At 58.3% G+C, this 17,821-nt stretch overlaps 1 protein-coding gene across 1 annotated transcript in view; it reads right to left on the reverse strand.

The window, feature by feature from the left end:
* Positions 1–839: 839 nt before the first annotated feature.
* Positions 840–17,821, reverse strand: part of HIVEP3 (HIVEP zinc finger 3) — a 58,650-nt gene continuing 41,668 nt past the window's right edge. The window contains 4 exon segments of the mRNA XM_077752007.1: positions 840–2,436; positions 3,410–4,311; positions 8,987–9,073; positions 15,400–15,575. Coding sequence (XP_077608133.1) covers positions 1,624–2,436; positions 3,410–4,311; positions 8,987–9,073; positions 15,400–15,575 — 1,978 coding nt within the window. The 3' untranslated portion in view covers positions 840–1,623.

A 17,821-nucleotide genomic window follows, 5' to 3' on the forward strand; every position in this document is an offset into this window, starting at 1 on the left:
ACTAAAGAAAAAAAATTCTGGAAAGATGGGAGAAAACCCAGCCTTCTCAGGACAGGGTAAACAAGGGCTCTACATGTCAACATGGGATTTTAATTTCTGGTCCTATAATTTTTCTTACAAAGCAGGGTTTTGCTCCAGGAAGTACAGGAAGGCTTCTTGAAGGAGGAGGTGGGAATGAGGGAGGAGACACTGGCTAGTACTGATTGATTTGGAGAAGAATTCAATGGGCTTAGGACAGTTCTTCTAGGTCAAGAGAATCTGAGGGGGCTAGGAGAAGTCCCAAACACCATCCTCTCTCTTGCGTGTGCGTGCGTGCGTGCATGCGTGTGTGTGTGTGTGTGTGTGTGTGTGTGATTTTTAAAGAGATTTAAAAACAGTTCCCACCGGTCATGGTTTTAGGTACTTCCTGGGAGTAGTGGAGGCCTGACAGTGGGTGAGGTGGGGACAGGGGTGGGGGGCAGGATCTAGTCCTACTGAAAAGAAGTCCACAAACAGGTCCCTGTAAACTTCCAGTGCTGAGCACTGGAAGAGCCCAGCCATGGAGGAATTAGGGCCCTTTGAACTTTAGGGACCAGACATGAAACGAAACCCAAGCCCCAGCCTCAGGAATGGCAAGGCGATGCACCTTGGATCTTGACCCCTAAGGGCTGGGCCCTGCCACTTCAGCCTTGTGGGTAGTTTCTAGAATAAGGGAGGCAGCCTGCAGCTGGATCCCTGAAGCAAGGCCTCAGTCAGGTGCTCAGGACCCAAGAGATGAACAGTCAGGGCTCCTTTGGCAGCCTAGGGGCTGGGGATAGGGGGTATAGGGGAGGGGGGGAGGGGAGGGGGCTGGGGGAGTTTGTCAGGATGCCAGGAGGGGTCCATGACTCAGACCCCCTGGATATTAGGGAGCCCTGGGGGAACGCAACCGACCAGCTCCTACCATCTATCTGCTCCTAGAATTTGTGTCGAAGTCCTAGGAAAGGTAACATGCCTTTTTTCCCAGGAACAAGAAAGTTGGGGTTTTCTGGGCCTGCCCGTGGAGGCTGAGTGGGGTCCCCTTGCCGCTGTCTCTCTGCCTTGGGCCACTGGCCCTTCTGCTGGCAGGGAGGGTGATCACTGGCTGGGGTGGAATAAAGCTGCAATAAATAGGAAACATAAACATCTGTACATAGGAGTGCTTGCTTTTACATTTAATGCATGTTTTTAAACGTTTCTTGCTTTTTTTCCCCCTCCTCCAGTGAATCCCCCTTTCCCTCAGCAAATGGCTACCTCTTGCCAGCCTGGGGGGGTGGTGGCTGCAGACCGCAGTGGCCCAGGGTGAGGCCCCCACCTGCACCCTTTCTCAAAAAAGCACAATATATTCACAGCCTCTGACTCCTGGTGGGTTTCTTTTTTCTTTCTTTTCTTTTTTTTTTATGTGTGCGTGTGTTTTGTTTCTTTTCAAGCAACAAAAGGTATAGAAAAAGGCACAGGTAACTGCATACGTGGGAAGACAGAACAGTTGGGGGCTGAGCAGAAGCTGCTTGGACAGACGGACAGATGGGACAGGGAGCCCATGAGAGCAAGATGATTCGAGGAAGCTGGCTGGAAACGTCTGTTGCCGAACACCGGAAGCCAGATGCTGAAGCTGTCAGAGAGAGGCTAAGTGCTTGGGGGGCCCCCGTCCTTGGGCTGATGTGGAGGTGCCCCAGGCCCCCCACTTCCTGAGGGCTCGGGGGAGCCCTGACTGGTCCTGGGTTCCCCGGAGAGGTTTCTCCTCCGGGCTGGGAAGTGAGCAGAGGCCTCTGCCAGGCAGCCTACGGAACTGCTGCGGTCCAGGGGCGAGGCGGCCGAGGCCGCAGGGCTGGCCAGCGTGCGCGGTGACTCCAAGCGGGGGGTCCAGGGTTCTGGCCTGCGCCCGTGGGACAGCCGGGGTGAGGCCTCAGGTGGGGTGTGGGGGCTGTGGGTGGGCACAGGCTCTGCGGGCACCTCGGCCCCTCGGGGCTCCCAGTCAGGAGGTCTGCCCAGGCCCCCACTCGTCCTCTCCCTCTCCTTGGGGTAGTCCCTGCCCTCCAGCTCCGATGAGAGTGTGAACTTGGATACCTTAGCCACAGGGGACACGGAGGCCGACGAGCTCTCGGTGGGACTCCAGCGGCCTCGCTCCTGGGCCTCCCGAGCCCCTGTCAGGTCACTGCCACCTCCCGAGAAGCCGCTGACCCAGGCGGCGGTGTGCCCCGGCAGCAGGGTGGGGTGGGCCCCCGGCCGGGCCTGCACCATCTGGATCCCGCCGATGGGAATCAGGGGGCACGGGGCACGGGGCAAGTGCTGGGAGTGCAGAGGGAGGTGGCTGAAGATGTTCTCCTCGGTCCGGGCTGGGGTGTGGCCGTGGAAGTCGTGGGGGGCCCAGAAGGGTCGGGAGGAGGGAGGATGAGCTGGGCCAGGTGAGCAGGAGGGACTCCGGGACGCCGCCTTCTGCTGGGGTCAGAAAACAAGACAGGGTAAGGCAAGGGCTGCGTGCTGGCGCCCGGAGACCCCCAGGCCTAAAGATGAGGAGGGGGCTCGCCCGATACCACACAGCGAGTCCTGCCCGAGCTGGGCAGGGCGGAGCTCCGACTCCCTGCCCACGAGCTGCACTGTGCTGCTGGGGGCCGTCCCCAGCCCCGCAATGACCACGAGCACAGCAGGCCCCGCGGGCTTCATGCCTCAGCCTGTCGGCCAGGCGCCTGGCCCTCTCTTGGGTTCTTAGAACCGTCTTGAGCCAACTCCACCCTTGCACGTGAGCTCCCACTCCATGCTCTCTCTCTACCTTCTCCCCCCACGGGGCATGGTAACGTGACCCCAAAATTAAAACCCAAGGGAAGATTCCTAGCCCGTGCTCCTCTGGGGGTTCAAGTCTCTGAGTGACAGTGTCGATGCTGCTGGCAGTGAGTGGTGGTGTTGGCCCGTGACAATATGGTGGCAGCAAAGGCACTGGAAGGTCAAAGGTAGTTGACAGTCATGCTGTCACACGGCGGGGGTGGTGACAAGATGGTGCCATTCTGCTGATGTGGCAGCACTGAGGGGGCTGGCCTGGCGGTGACAAGAGCGTGTTAGGGTAACGATGGCAGAGGTGGCCTTGGGGATGGTGGTGTCAGCTGTGGTGTCTCTGGGGGTGCTGATGGTAGCAATGTTGGAGGCATGGGGTTGGGGAGATGGGAGGGGAATGGCACAAGGGTTTACGCCTGCCTCCCAGGCCGGCCCGACGTCCGTGCTCTGCTGCCTCCGAGCCTGCCTTGGCTGGCTACCCGGTGGCTGGCACAGAAGGGCCCCCCGACGTTTGCTATGTCATTAGCAATCACCACACTGGCAGGGCTGTGTAACTACGGGTCTGATGCCTCAGGGGGGAGTACACCGTGGCCCCCCACCCACCGGGGATGAGCGCCCCAGCCGCTCGGGGGCAGGAACTCACCCATGTGGAGGCGCAGGTCTCGGGGCTTCTGCCGAGAAGCTTGTGAGGTAGAGGCGCGGGCGGGTGTACGGCCCGCGGGGCCAGCCCCGAGCCTGGGCCGCGTTCGCCCACTGACCCAGCCCAGGTCCACTTCCCTGGCAGCGCTGACCGTGGCGGTGACTCGGCCTGGCCCGGGGACCGTCTCCTGGTGGGCGAGTGTCTGGGGGGGCCCGGATCCGGGGCCCCCTTGCGCTCGGGGGGTGGATGCACTCCAGGGTTCAGTTCCCTTCCCAGGGGGCGGGGGGTGAGAGGGGACAGCTCGAGTCTTGGAGACCCACAAGGGAGAGGGCCTGTCTGGGGGCCCGGCGGGCTGGAGGCTGAGGCCTGTGGCTCTCCAGCCGGTGAGTGTCGCTGGGGAGACGAGTCGCTTTTGATTAGTGAGTGTTTGTGGGTGAGTGCTGGGCGGCTGCCTGCTTCTTTGCTTGGGGACCACGGCCTTCTTGGGGACACAGCCTTGGAGCTCAGGGCCGAGGCTGTGTCCTTCTCCAGGGGGCCCGAAGGGGCCGGTCCCAGCCGGGGGAGGCACAGGACGCTCTGGCTGGACGCAGGGCAGCTGCTGGCTGCCCAGCCCTCAGCGTCCAAGCCCGAGCTGCCCCGCGTGGCCTGGTTGCCAGAGGTGGCGTCTGGGGGCCGAGGGCCCCGGGCGGGGGAGGAGTCTGCCGGCAGAGGGGCTGGCGGGCCAGGCGGGGTTGCCTCCGAGGCCGGTCCGGGTGGCTCGTCCTGGCTCTCCTCTTCATCCTCATCCTCATCTTCATCCAGGTCTGAGTCCGAGTCCGAGTCCTCCAGGTCTGAAAACTGGTGCTCCGCCACGGTCTCTGAGCCCTCTCGCCCTTCCGAGTCCTGGAACGGGTCATCACTGGTTCCTGGGGTGGGGAGGGGGAGACACAGGAGACCCTGGGGTCACTGCCAGCCCTACGCCACCGCCCTCTACGCCCGTGTCCTTGTCTGCAAACCGGGCCTCGCAGTTATGTCAGTGGCACAAGACTGGGGAGAGGGTGGGGGCCGTGGCAGGGATGGGAACGCTTTGTAAGTAATCGCGGTGAACGAAAGTTGCCTTGGATCTACTTTGGGCCAGGCTCAGTTCCTGGGCCTTCCTGTGTGTTGTTTCGGCTGGTTCTCAAATGATCCCGTGCGATCTGCACGGTTTTTATCTTCATGTTGCAAACGAGGGACCCAAGGTAAGCAAGGTTAAGTAACATGCTCAGGTAAGGTAAGTGGAAGGGCTGGGATTGAACCAGGGCAGAAAAGACAAGCCTTTTTGTCAGTTTGTTTTTTCATGGGTGTTTCAGTGCCCGTTCCCCCATGAGCCATGTAAGTCACTTTGCTGTGCTTGGGTCTCCCCCTTTGTCAAATGGATGGGGCAGCCTCACCTCACAGGGCTTGCTATGAGGAATAAACACATGCCTCACACAGAGACATGGCTCCCATTATGGCCGCTCCATACCGTCCTAAAGACATCTGTTATTCTGGGACACAGGAGCCATGCCGCCCGGCCCAGCAGCGCGTACATCCGCCACCGTGGCCAGGTGGCCGCTGGACGGTGCAACAGCATCTGGCAGGTGGCAGGTCCTGGCCTCTAGGGGTGGTTTGGCAAAGCTGGCCGACGCCTGCGGAGCAGGGCCCTGTCCCAGCCACTCGGGTCTGGAGGACCTGCTGCACTGGGCAGAACGGACGCTGTCCCCAGCCAGGAGGAAGGGGGCCCTGAAGTCCTAGCCTCCTGGTTTGGTTCCTGGTGGGGGAGGCCCACCCATCCAGGTCACCGTTCCCACAACACCAGTCTAGCTGGGCCTCTCTGCTATGGGCAGCAGACTCCGGGGACAGCTCGGCTAACGTCTGGCCCACCTGTCGGGCTCCTGAGGGTTGGGGTCCTGCTGGCCTGTCTCCAGGCACCTCGCCAGCCCCACCGCTTTGCCTGGACACACGCACACCTGTCCCCCCATTGACCGAAAAAGCTGGACAGACAAACTGACCCTGGCCACTGACGCAACCAGGCTCTCACACTCCACCATGTCCAGCTGCCCCGGGGCTGGGAATCCCAGCATCCATGCTTCTAAATAGCTCCGTACGTGGTAGGAAGATGCATGAAACAGGTGACAGAGGGTCAAAAGCTATGGGGTGGGCCTGGGCTTGGCAGGTGAAGGGCGGGCCAAGGGACCAAGGGCTGGGTCTCCGGGCAGCTGGGAGCAGAGGGGAAGGCCGCAGGGATGTGGTTGGGGGTGGAGGGTGCAAAACACACACTTGCAGGTTTGCCCCAGGCCTCACCTAGGACTTTAGTGGGGCCTATTTCAGACCCAGAAGTTCCCCTAGCCTCACCCCTCATTTACATATGGGGAAATCCAGGCCCAGGGGGGCAAGTGCTTCCTCCCCAAGGTCACCCAGGGAGAAGTGGCTGAGTCAGGGCAAAGATTTACAACCTTTGCGTTATTACACCGCCAGTATAAAAGCGATGGTATGCATTGAGAAGCAGGAAATGGTCTGGGTTTGGATCCCTCCTCTACCCTTCCTTGCTGTATGATGTATAATCGGCTTTCTCTCTCTGTGTTCAGTTTCCTCATCTGTAAAATGGGGTAAGAGCAACGACAGCCCCCCCCATGAAGCTGGTGGGAGAGTCATGAGGGGCTGACACATAGTAAGTATGCAAGACAACTTAGCAAATATCTCAAGTACCCCAGTACCCTAGTGGGCAGGCAGCACTGCCAGTGTCTCACAGCTGATGGTCAGAGAGGTAGTACTACTGGTGAAGGAGAGTCAAGACTAGTGTCTCCTGACATCCACCAGGGAGGGCTCCTAATCAGCTTCTTTAGGGGTGAGTAAGTGGCGGCCAGAGTGGCCTGCCTTAGGCACCCAGAGTAGAAATGATGGGAGCTAAAGGTCCTCTGCCCAGAACAGGGTTCTCCAGGCCTCTACTCCCCATGTCTGGGCTCCTGCAGGGGTATAGGGTGCCCCTGCCCAGGCGGCCCATTCCCAGCACCCCTCATGGGGCCGCCAGTCTGCTGCTGGGATCACCATCAAGGCTCCACAAAGCCCAGAGCGGGCCTGGGGACTGCGGAAAAGACGAGATGCCTTCGAGGGTGCCGAGGGGCTCTGGCCACACGGTGGCGCTGGTGCCTCACCTCCTCACTGTCAGAGGCTGCAGCGCGGCCGGGCCACCGGGAGGCAATCGTTCCTAGGCTGTGCTCCCCAAGGCCACTAGGCGTCTAACAGACATGCTCCTCCCTGAATCGTCATCATCGCGGCAAGTAGCATCTCAGTCCTTCCAGTTTCTTAGGCCATAAACCTCGGAATCACCCTTGGCTCCTTTATTCTCATGGCACCTCCAGCGCCCCCTCGTGGTGGCAAAACCTGTCGGCTCTACCTGCAGAATGTTTCCAGAATCCTTCCACTTCTCCCCGCCACCAGTCCAAGCCAACACGTGTTCAGCCTGATCACTGCCTACAGAGGCGCCTCTTCTTAACCGCCTCTGCACACAGTCACTGCGAGTTGGGGGACGTTACTCCATTGCATCGCCAAGTTCTTCTTTTGCCATTCATGGTCCCTGTCCTGAGTTCATCTCCCCCACTCTGATCCTTTAGGGGCTCTGCACCTTCGGCTCCCTCTAAGGGGAGAGCCCTTCTCCACCTGGCTTCCTGACCCCTCCCTCCGTGTCCTCTGCTCACACCATCCCGACAGAGAGATCCCTCCCTACACTTCTCAGCCCCTCACTCAGTTATGTTGTTGCTTCCTATTCACTGCCCCTGTGCTATTCCACGTTGGTTCATTGTCCGGCTCTTTTTGAGAATGTGGGCTTCCAGAGGACAGGACTATGTTGTAGTCACTGTGGAATCTCCAGCACCTAGAACAGGGCCTATGGGGCTGGTGTTCAGCAGTTATTTCTAGAATAAATGCATTGATTTCATCTTCAAACTAGGTGGGTAGGGTTGTCCTTTTTTGCCTCATTGGGAAAATGAGGTTGGGAGAGGGGACCAGCCCTGGGCCCCTCAGTGGACCCCTGGTGTGTGGGGCCAGCTGCAACCTCTTGACTCTCACCCGGGGAGGGTTCTGGGCTCAGGCTCCCCAAGTCTAGCCCACCAGGCACTGGGGTGGTGTGGAGCTGGCATTTTTGTGTGACCTTCAGCAACTGCCTTTACCTGAGCTTTCCTTTCCTTAGCCTACAACGGGGAACACAAGCTTCTACCACTAGTTAGTTACGAGGACTCAGTGGGACAACATGTGCAAGTGGCCTAATGTACATTCTTGATAAATATGGTAACCCTACATTCTCATTTTGCAGGGAACAGCCCCACATTCATTGGGTTTAGTTCAGTAAAAGTGCCGTATTCCACCTGAAAGGAAATGTAATCGGGGCGCCTGGGTGGCTTGGTTGGTTAAGCATCCAACTCTTGGTTGAGCCGAGCTGAGGCTCAGGTCATGATCTCACCGTTTGTGAGTCTGAGCCCTGGGGCCCGCTCTGCGCTAACAGCATTGAGCCTGCTTGGGATCCTCTCTCCCCCTCTCTCTGCCCCCCCTCCACTCATGCTTTGTCTCTCTCTGTCTCAAAAATAAATCAACTATAAAAATTTTTTTTAAAAAACTNTCACGCTCTCTCTCTTAAAATAAATAAGCTTAAAAAAACAAACAAAAAATAAATAAAAGGAAATGTGCTTTTCCTCTTTTTGTAAGACTGTAAATACATCCTGAAGTCAGACACACACACATGTGCGCACGTGTGCACACACACAAACACACTCACTCACTCCTCTCTGTGACACTCAAGTCCTGATTCTGATTTTAGGGAATCTGGTCAAAAAGTTTCCAGGGACAGACAGGAGGAATGTCTCTGGCTTCCCTGAGCTCCCTTTGCAGGCAGGACTGCCTGTCCACCCGCCAAAGTCCCTCCACCCCCGTCCCTGGATGCTGTGGCTGGGCAGGGCCTTTGAACTTCAACTTCTCTGCTGAGTCTTTTTCAGAAATGGGCTCTAAAATGCCTTTTGCTGGTGGAGGACTTTGGCTGGGGTGCAGTGCTGGGATGTGGGATGAGGCCGGGAGGTGACAGGGTCTGTCAGGGTTGGCTTTCGCTCTCCTGCTCCTCAAGTTCTCAAAGGTCCAGGTGTCAGGCCCACGCCCCGAGTCTGTAGGTGAGAGTGCGGGCATGGAGGGTATGAGTATGCACCTCACAGCACCACCGCGAGGATTTGTGGGGCAATTCGCGGCATGTGGTTTTGAACGCGCCTGATGGATAGTGGGTGCTCGGTCAATGCTGACTACGATTGCTCACGTGTTTATTCAGCACACATTCACTGAGCACCTGTGCACTCAGCACACATTCACTGAGCAACTCCCCCTCCCCACCCCCTGCCAGGTAGACTGTAATGCACACGAGCCATGGCTGCACAGTGTGAACGGCAAGTGCATGGAGAGTAGGGGCGATCACTCTGTGAATTTAACCTTTATCAGCCAGCAGGTGGGAGACTGGAGGGCAGGCAAGGAAGGGGGGAGAAGGGACAGGTGGACAGAGCAGGCAGAGGAGGAGGGGGAGGAGGGAGCTGGCGGGCTCATTACCTTCTTCGGCTTCCAGCTCCTCCAGCACCCCTGTCTCTTGGCACTTTTTGCTGTGGGCCTTTGACTTCATGTGCTTAGTCAGATTCCCTGGAAAGAAATGAGAACAGACTCAGGCTTGGCCGCAGGGCAGGGGGCCAGGGCAGGCCCAGGGCTCGCAGAGGCAGTGCCTGGCTGGCGGGCTGTGGCTTCGCAGACCAGTCAGGGCCCTGCTGGCCGCAGGGGCCGGGAGGGGGCCTGGCCATCCCTCTGCCCAGGTGCTTGGGCACTCAGACGTGCACCACGGCCGCCATTCAGGACAGCAGACGGGGGCTGGGGGAGGGTGGGCATGGGGGCTGTGCAAGGACAGAGGGCATAATGAGGAGGTGAGATGCTGGTTAGAAAACAAGCAAAAAAGAAATTAAAAGACAACTCATGTGGGATAGGTTTTTCCGGGTTGGGGTTTAACTCTGAGCCCAGGAGCTGGTGGCACTCATGGGGCAGAATATTTGGCCTTCTCAGACACTGGATGACGGAGGGCTCCTGTTAACCGATGTGGTGGGTAGGATGCCCTTCTAACGGCGGCCATGTTGAGGGCAGCTCACAGGGTGTGGGAAGAGGACCCAGGACAAAGCTTCTGTTAGAAATGGAGAAAGGGTAGAAGGTATACTGAAGTCTGCTGGACAGAGACTCGTGAGCCACGGAGCTGGGGCTCAAGCCCTGACTTCCTTAGAGGAGTCGTGTCCTGGGCCTCAGTTTCCCCCAGGTCACTGGGCAGTGCAGATACAGGTAGGGTATAGACAGAGAAGGCTGGGCAAAAGCTCTGCCCACTCCAGCCCGACGTGGGCAGTCCAGCCCCACAGCTGATAAGCAGGGCAGAAGTTCTGTGGAATCGGGAAAGGTAGCAACACCTTCAGTTCATCCCGTGTGTGCACGGTACTTCACACCCTAAACCTCTGTGCGCAGGAGCACTCTGTGAAGGAAAGGCAGAGCTCTAGGAGGATCCTCCTCTGGGCTCAGAGGCCACCTCCAAACTGTTCTCACTGTTGTCCTGCAGATTGCTACATGTCCACATGATCGTTCATATAATAACCATAGGTTCCCTGAGTTAGGCGGTCTGTCTCACTAAGCTTATGGATCCGCAAGTTTGAATAGATGGATGGAAGAGAGAAGAATGGATGCTTGAACAGGTGCATTGAGAGACTGGCGAGTGAATGGATGGATGCATGGATGGGTAGGCGGGTATGTGGGTAAGAGGAGATACGGGGTAAAAGAAGAATGGGAAGAGTAAGGACAGATGGACAGGACACTGGATGATTAGATAGGCAGATGGATAGACAGATGGGGAGTAAGTGGTTAGATGAAACAAAGAAATGGAAAGATAGTTGGAAAATGGGTTAATAAACAGATGGGCAGCTGGAGCACTGGAGGGGAGGAGAGAGGCATGGGCGGATGGGGGGATGGCTGGTTGGGTTGCACTGGCCAATGGCTACATGCACATAAACATGCAGGAGGGACAGACAGGAGGATAAAAGATGGGGAAGGTGGATGGAAGGATGGATTGGTGGTAAAACAAATGTGAGAAAGGGAGGAGCAGGCAGGAGGAGAAAAGAAATGGGAAGATGCATGGACAGGAAGACAAACTGGTAGATGGAGAAATGGGTGGATGGGAAGACAGACGGATGGAGGGGCAGGCGAGTAGGAGAGAGCCCATGGGTGAACTGAAGGGTGCTTCATAATCATTCAGAGAATTTTAAGGAACTTGTAGGGGTTTGCTTGTTTACGGAGCTTCACTTGTTTTGCTGGGAACCTTAACCTGGGCTTCCTTGAGGTCAAGGGCAGCAGGGATGGAAGGACACTTGTTTCTTCCCTCTCTGTTCCCTTTACTCCTAGTCTGCGTTTGTACCCTTCCCAACCAAGATTCTCGTCATATAACCAGACAGAAACCTGTATCTTCTACTCCTGGCCAAAGGGGAAGCAGAGTCCTAACTTCCAGAGACATTCTGGAGCCAGAGGGTCCCCACAGAGGCCCTATCTAATATAAGGGGCTTCTGCCCTCACTGTCATGAGCAAGCAAAGCTTGAGTAGGACGTCAAGGGGTGGTAAAGGCAGCTGGGGGCTTCCATGGGCTGGAGATACCAATGGTTCCCTCAGGTTCTGAAACCAGCCCACTGTCCCCTCATGCCCCTGACCACAGAGGACTATGAACACTGCTCATTATGGCTGTGACATTATTGTATGTGTTCTGCCAGGAAGCTTTAGGTCTCTTTTTCACCAAGTTGGGTGCCAAGCACACAATGGGTGCACAACAGCCGCACGTGGGAAGTGCTCTCCTCATCTCAGAAGCAAAGTGTTGGAAGGAGCCTCTCAGGCCACATAACCCATCAAGCCCAGGGCTCTGTTACTTCTGCTCTAACTCTGGGCCCCGGGGCTGGTGATGCCATTAGAGAAGATCACTGACTGTCTCAGCTGCCGGGATGTCATGGGAGGGTGCCCATGGACCGACACAATGAATCCCCCAGCCGAGGCCCCTTGTTAGCACAAGGCCCCGTTTTGAACCAGGTTTCAGGACTCCAGGGCTCTTGCTTGCTCCGTACTGGCAGAGTCAACCCGGGCTGGTCTAGGAGCGTACGGACCTTGGGTTTGAGCTTGGGCTCTGCCACGTGCTATAGCTGTGCACTCTTGGGAAAGTTTCTTAACATTCTGAGCCCCAATTCCTGCAACTCTCAAGTAATACCTACCTCTCGGGGATGCCGGGAGGAGCTGATGAGAGAGCGCATGTTGAGTAGCTGTAGGTGTGCCTGGCAGAGAGCAGACGCTCACAGCGAGGAACCTCCTTCCCTCCCATACTGTGTGCCCGCCCCCACCCCCCATGACGGTCACTCTTTATGGAGCACCAGGGACTGTGCCACGCACCATGCTGGGTGTGGAGGACAGAGGTGCTGAAATGGAGATGCAAATGGCTTTATCCTCCAGGCTGGGCTCAGGGGCTCCCAGGAGAGGGTGTCAGTGGCCCCTGGAGGCCACAGGGAGGAGTCAAGGAGTCTGAGGGGACTCTGCCGGGACAGGCTGTGTGGGTTATCGGAGAGGAGGCTGGTTGAGCAGCCCCGAGTGTTATCCGGTGCCCGCCCTGACTTCCCCTCCCTGGACCTCTTCTGTGAATTGAGGGAGGGGTATCAAGTGGCAGCAGACATCTTTTCTGGTGGACACCATTTCTCTGTCATAGGGGCAGAGCCCTGGCTTGCCAGGCAGAGTCCCCAGCTCCTTACAGTTGTCCCACCCCTCACTGGAAGCCCCCACAGTCCCGGAGTGAAGGAAGAAAGGCAAGTGGATGGAAAATGAGGAGTGTCTGGAAGAGAGGTGGGACTTCCACTGAGAGCATCATCCAATGACTCTGCCTCATTCAGCTTTGACCAACCAACCACCCTCCTCCCGCCCCTGCAGGCCTGACAGACAGGCCTGCCCAGAGCCATCATCTCCATCTCCTGCGGCGACCGGCGCAAGGGCCTGTACACAGCACACCCTGCTGGCATCTGGGAACCATCTAAGAAGGGGAAAGCCCCCCCCACCCCCCGGACCTCCACAGGGACATCCCGGCAGCCTTTCCCGGCACTACCCACTGAGGCGCCTCAGCTAGCGCCCAGAGGCCCAAGTTGCCACCACAATGTCCAACACGGAGACGGAGACACAGACAGGCAGACAGAGACGGACAGAAAGGGCTCTCCGGGCCTGGACGCAGCCAGGTGGTGGTGATGGAGGGTCCTGAGGCCCAGCCGGAGCCCAAGGGTGAGAGGTGAGGGAGGGGGTGGCAGCCAGAAGGAAGTCAAGAGCCAAGAGAAGACTCCTGAGGTTTTGGCATGGCTGAAGGCCACGCCTCCAGGAAGACACGGCCCTTAGGAACAGAAACCTCCGTGTGCTGCTCTTCCCCCGCTCCAGGTGCGCAAAGAGAGCCTGCAGCAAGCTTTCTCTGCTGCAGCTTGCCGTCACCCACCCCCAACCCATCCCTCTCTGAAGTCACAGAGTTTGAGATTCTACCATTTCAGATTCGCTTACTGCTTCGGCTCTGAAGGTACTGTCTTCCAGAAGCCTCAATGAACATTTGAAGAGAGCTCAGAACCCTTCCTGATCACTGGTTGGGGACACAGTCCCCTGGGCCTGGCCTTTGGGGCAGCCTGGGCAAACCTTCGCACCCAGGACCCCACACCCCAGGGCATGTGGTGTGTGCCCTCCTATGTTCAGGTTACACCTTCTGGTCCCTCCAGGGTAGGGACTGTGGGTAGGCTTGGCATGTCTTCCAATGAAAAGAGCTGCTGGAAAAGAAGTCCTGCCAGGGACCAGGCCTCCCTCATCCCTGACAAAAACAGACCTTCTCTCTCCGAAAAGGCAGGGGGGCCTGAAGAGGGACCCCTCTTTGGAGAGACTGCTCTGGCTGAGAACTTAGCCGGAAGGGCTTTCTAGTCTCACGTGGGGAGGTGAAGGCTCTCCGAGATGGTTCTCTGTGTGCTGGGCACAGGGGTGCTCCGAACGGGCCTGGGCTGGGATGTACCCTCAAGACGGGGCTCCTCACACTGAGAACAGAACAATGGGGTCCCCTAGATGCACCCTGGTAATAGGAGTAGCAGTTGTGACCCACTCCAGAGGCCACGTGATCAGCCACCTGATTTTGCTGCTCCTTCCAGAGAAGGGAGGAGGGTCTGCTCCCAGACAGGAAGGTGATGGTGGTGATGCCCTGAGGTAGGGGTCCTGGGTTCTAGTTACAGCTCTAGTGTTAACAGCCACTTGGTTTTGGAGGGATCACTTTCTTTACCTTCAAGGGGGGTTGGGACAAGAGGTCTTTCTTACTCTGTTAGATTATCAGTTAATTATTCCCAGTTCTCTTCTCCATGAAGGTCCACTGGCTGCCCAAGGCCAGAGGGAGTGAGGCTGCAGGGGACACAGGGAGACAGAGCCCACGCCCAGGGCAGAGGCTGTGCTGCCTCCGACATGCCAGGGCTCTGGGACTGGAGGCACCACGAGGGAGGGGGCCGGGCTCCGGGCCTATCTGCCCTCTGGGGACCTTCTGGAACACTGTTTATGGGACGCCAAGAGAGAAGAAGATCAGAGAAACAAAGTGGGAGGGAGGGCGCCTCCATTCCAACCCAAGTCTCGGTGGGAAAGTTCGAGGTCCCCTGAGAATGCCAGAGGGCACAGGAGGGCAGGGCTCGGTGAACGGGGTTAGGAGACCAGAGACAGAACTCGGTCAGAGAGGGGCCAGGAGCCAGGGGATGTGGTGAGCTGCCCCCTGACCCTGAAGAGAGAGAACGGAAGGGGCCCCCAAGGGGTGGAGGAAGAGAGGAAGGCTGGCGAACTCAGCGGGGCCTCCTCAAAGCTGCGGCCCAACGTCTCTCACTGGGCGCAGCTTTACCAACAGAAGAAAGGTCAACGGGTGGCTAAACTGGATCTGCTCTCCAGGTCTTTCTGCAGAAACACCACAAGGCTCTGGTGGGGCCAGCATGGAGGCCCCCCACTTGCTGGCAGGAGAAGCCAAGGGCCCTCATGCCAGAACCCTGACCCAAGAATCTGCAACGCGCAAGAAGCTGAAGCCCTTGAGGGTGTCTGAGCGCCCCAGACCTTCCTCGGCTTCCGCTCTGTCCGCCCTTTCCGATACCAGGAAGCAATGGGCCAGCTGCACTGTCTTCACTGCCTGGCCTGCGGGGACAGTCAACGCAAGGGGGGGAGGGGAAGGGCTTGATCCAAGTGTCGGGGACTCGGCCCCACGTGTTCACGGCCGGCCAGGCCACCGCCAGCTCCTATCACAGCTCAGCGGAACCCATCCCCTCAACGGCCGGTCCTTCTTCCTTTCTCAGATGACTGCCAGGGCCCGTGCTGACCCTGCTTCGGGGTGTGGCCAGGGCCCAACGCAAAGGGCTGCCAGCCGGGGCGGGGGCGAGGGCTGCAGAGGAGCCGGGTGGGCAGGAACATGGTCTGAGTGGTGAGGAGGGTGGAGGCAGGGGCGAGCTCTGCCATGAGAAGTGACCATGCGAGTGTGCTAAGTGGCTCGGAGTGGAATGGATTTCCAAACGCAAGAGTGGCGGTGACAAGTGTAGATGCTGGAGTTCACCAGATCGGTGGACGAAGGGCTAAGGAGACATGCGGAAGGACGGGGTGAGGAGAGAAAAATCAAAATCAGGAACCGTGTGCAAGAGCGCCATCAGGCGGCGAGGGGGAGAGCGCGCAGGTGGAGGAGCGGTGTGGGATCCAAAGTGACAGGCTGCGGCCGCCAGGGGGCGCCACTGCCCAGTCTGGAGCCGTCTGTGCTGCCACTGGGGAGCCCGGGAAGTGGGGGGTGCCCCAGGCCCCAGGCGGAGAGGTCTGGACCCCTGAGCTCTGTGCTAGGGCTCCCAGAGAGGAGCTCCCTACAGCGGGCAGGGGCAGCGCCCCAGCTGACTGTCTCTTACCTTTGGTTTTAAAAGCAAAGTGACAGTGCTTGCACACATAGGGCCGGACGTCAGTGTGGGTGCGGATGTGTTTCTTCAGCATGCTGGGCTTCTTGCAGCGAATTCCACACTCCTCACAAACATATTTCCCTCGGCCGCGGCCTCGCACATATACATACTCTTCGTTTGATTTGTACCTATGAGCAACAGGCGTCATGGTAAAGGAAAAAAAAGGAGGAGAAGAGGCTGGTTCCCACCTCGGAAGATGCACACGCTTCCTAGCCGCGTCCAGCCCGTGACGGATGTCGGGAGAGGAGGACGCGGAACGAGAGAAAACCTCAGGGCGGGGGTGGAGGTGGTCGCCCCGAGGATCCACCGTGGACCCCCTGAACCTGCCCTGCGCTCCGACAGGTAGGGCTGCCCCCTCTTTTCCCTCTAGAGGCAGCAGACCCTGTGCTTCCTGCCGGGAAGTGAAGCCCCCGGTTGGCAGAGGGCCGCTGCTCCCCAGCCAGCCTTGCACCAGCCTCTGCCCACAAAGGACAGCCACTCGGGGCCACCGGAGTAACACAAGAGTGACAGAAGGTAATGACCACAGCTCTAGCGGCTACCATTTGCCGAGCGCTCACTCTGTGCTGGGCACTTTACACAAATTAAATGACAGTCACGAGCAAGAGCCCTTAGGAGCTCTGGGCTCAAGCTTCCACCGCCAGAAAGGTGTGGAAGGAGGATCTGAATCCGCCTGCCCCAAAGACTATCCACCTCTCACAAGGGGCAACCGGTGCCAAAAACACTGGTGTGAGGGGAGATATGAGGAACGGCCGTCCTTTCCCTGTCTCAGAGCGAGAAACCAGGAGCCCTGCACTCTCTCTGCGACCCTGTCCCCAGATGAGCCGGAAAGCTCTCAGAACCCAGATTCCAGCCACCTTGTGTCCAGAGATCCCCTAGGGCCACGGGAGCAGGGCCAAAAGCTTTCCTAGGGTGGCTCCTGGGCAGCCAGCCCCCCCTGCCCGGCCTCAGGGCCACCGATGTTCTTGGACCTGAATCAGAAGGCTCTTATTTCCACCTGGAAGGAAGCCCTGGAGGTTCACTCGATACGACCCTCCTCAAAATGTCCTGTCGGCCTGATGCTATAGAGGTTCACGTCTCCTGAAGGGGCAGGAAAGGCTATGATGGGACTGGGGGAGCGCCTCCTGGGGGGGGGGGTGCGGGTCTGATGGCATGGGTGCCTTAGGGGAGGTGTGGCCTCTTGCCGGGCTGAGTCTGCCCCCAGCATCACGCAACAGGCCTGCCCGTGCCCCTCACTCCCACTGCATGCTCTGTCTCTGCCCAGGGGCCTCAGTACTCAAACTCCGAACAGGTGCAGAGGGGCAGGGAGGAGGCTGGGACAAGGTGAGGAAGTTGGGACGGCAGCTGGGACTCAATCCCACTCTGCAGGGGCCATCGGCTTATGGCTGACAGGACGTCACAGGATGACTTGGAAGAAGGGACTCAAGGGAGGGAGCCAGCAGGCAGCGGCAGAGGGGTCACATCACACACACACTCACACCACTTGCCCACTCTCACACTCACACGCTCTCGTGCGTACTCACACATGCACATGCATGCACACCCACGCACACTCCTACTCATACACACACGCTCTCTCACAATGGACTGCAGTCCACAGGTCCCTATGGGCCCTGGCTTTTGTCACCTCAGCTTTGGCCAGCGGATGCCTCTTACATTGTCTGAAACCACCTTTTCTTCCCCTTACAGGCCCTGACCGGCCAGTTGCAAGTACCTTCCAGTTAGGGGCCAACTCCCCTGATCCAAGGCGACGTGGTATCTTGTGCTCAGCGGGGGGAGGGGGAGGAATGAAGTGGGGGTGGTTGGTGGGGAGACCCGACTCTTGTCGCTCGTGTGAAGGGCACCCTATGGGCAAACGGGGGACGTCTGTCTCCCAGTAACAGAGGTTCACCTTCGGAGAGCAGGACCCCTGGACCCCAGCCAGCTACCCACACCCGATTTCAATTCCTGTGTCCCTCTGTTGCCCCCGGGACCCACTCTGAGACGGAGCGCCCTTTTTCCCAGCCAGAGAAGAAAGAAGTGAGAATGCCTTGGTCTCTTAGCATCAGAGGCCCCGCTGCCACCTGGACACCAACCTCCACTCAGTCCCGCTCGCCGGGTCCATGACCCCCTCCCTCCGCTCCAACTTCCATTGACACAGGCATCCTTCAGTGCACCCTTCCCTCCACCCCGCTGCTGTGGTGGGCGCTGTGCACTAGCCCCGTAGCCCCTCTGACTTCTACCGTATTTGGGCTCCACCCTAGGCTCAAGCCAACTCATAATCAGGTACTGGAGTCCATCTACTGAGGCTACTCCCAGACCCCCCATTTCTTCCTCCACAGCAAGCCTACACAAGTGGTCTCCCCAGGTGCACGCTTATGCGTACACACACACAGAA

The sequence above is a fragment of the Crocuta crocuta genome, unplaced genomic scaffold (assembly GCF_008692635.1).
Source record: "Crocuta crocuta isolate KB4526 unplaced genomic scaffold, BGI_CrCroc_1.0 scaffold367, whole genome shotgun sequence".
In the NCBI taxonomy this organism is placed as follows: Eukaryota; Metazoa; Chordata; class Mammalia; order Carnivora; family Hyaenidae; genus Crocuta; species Crocuta crocuta.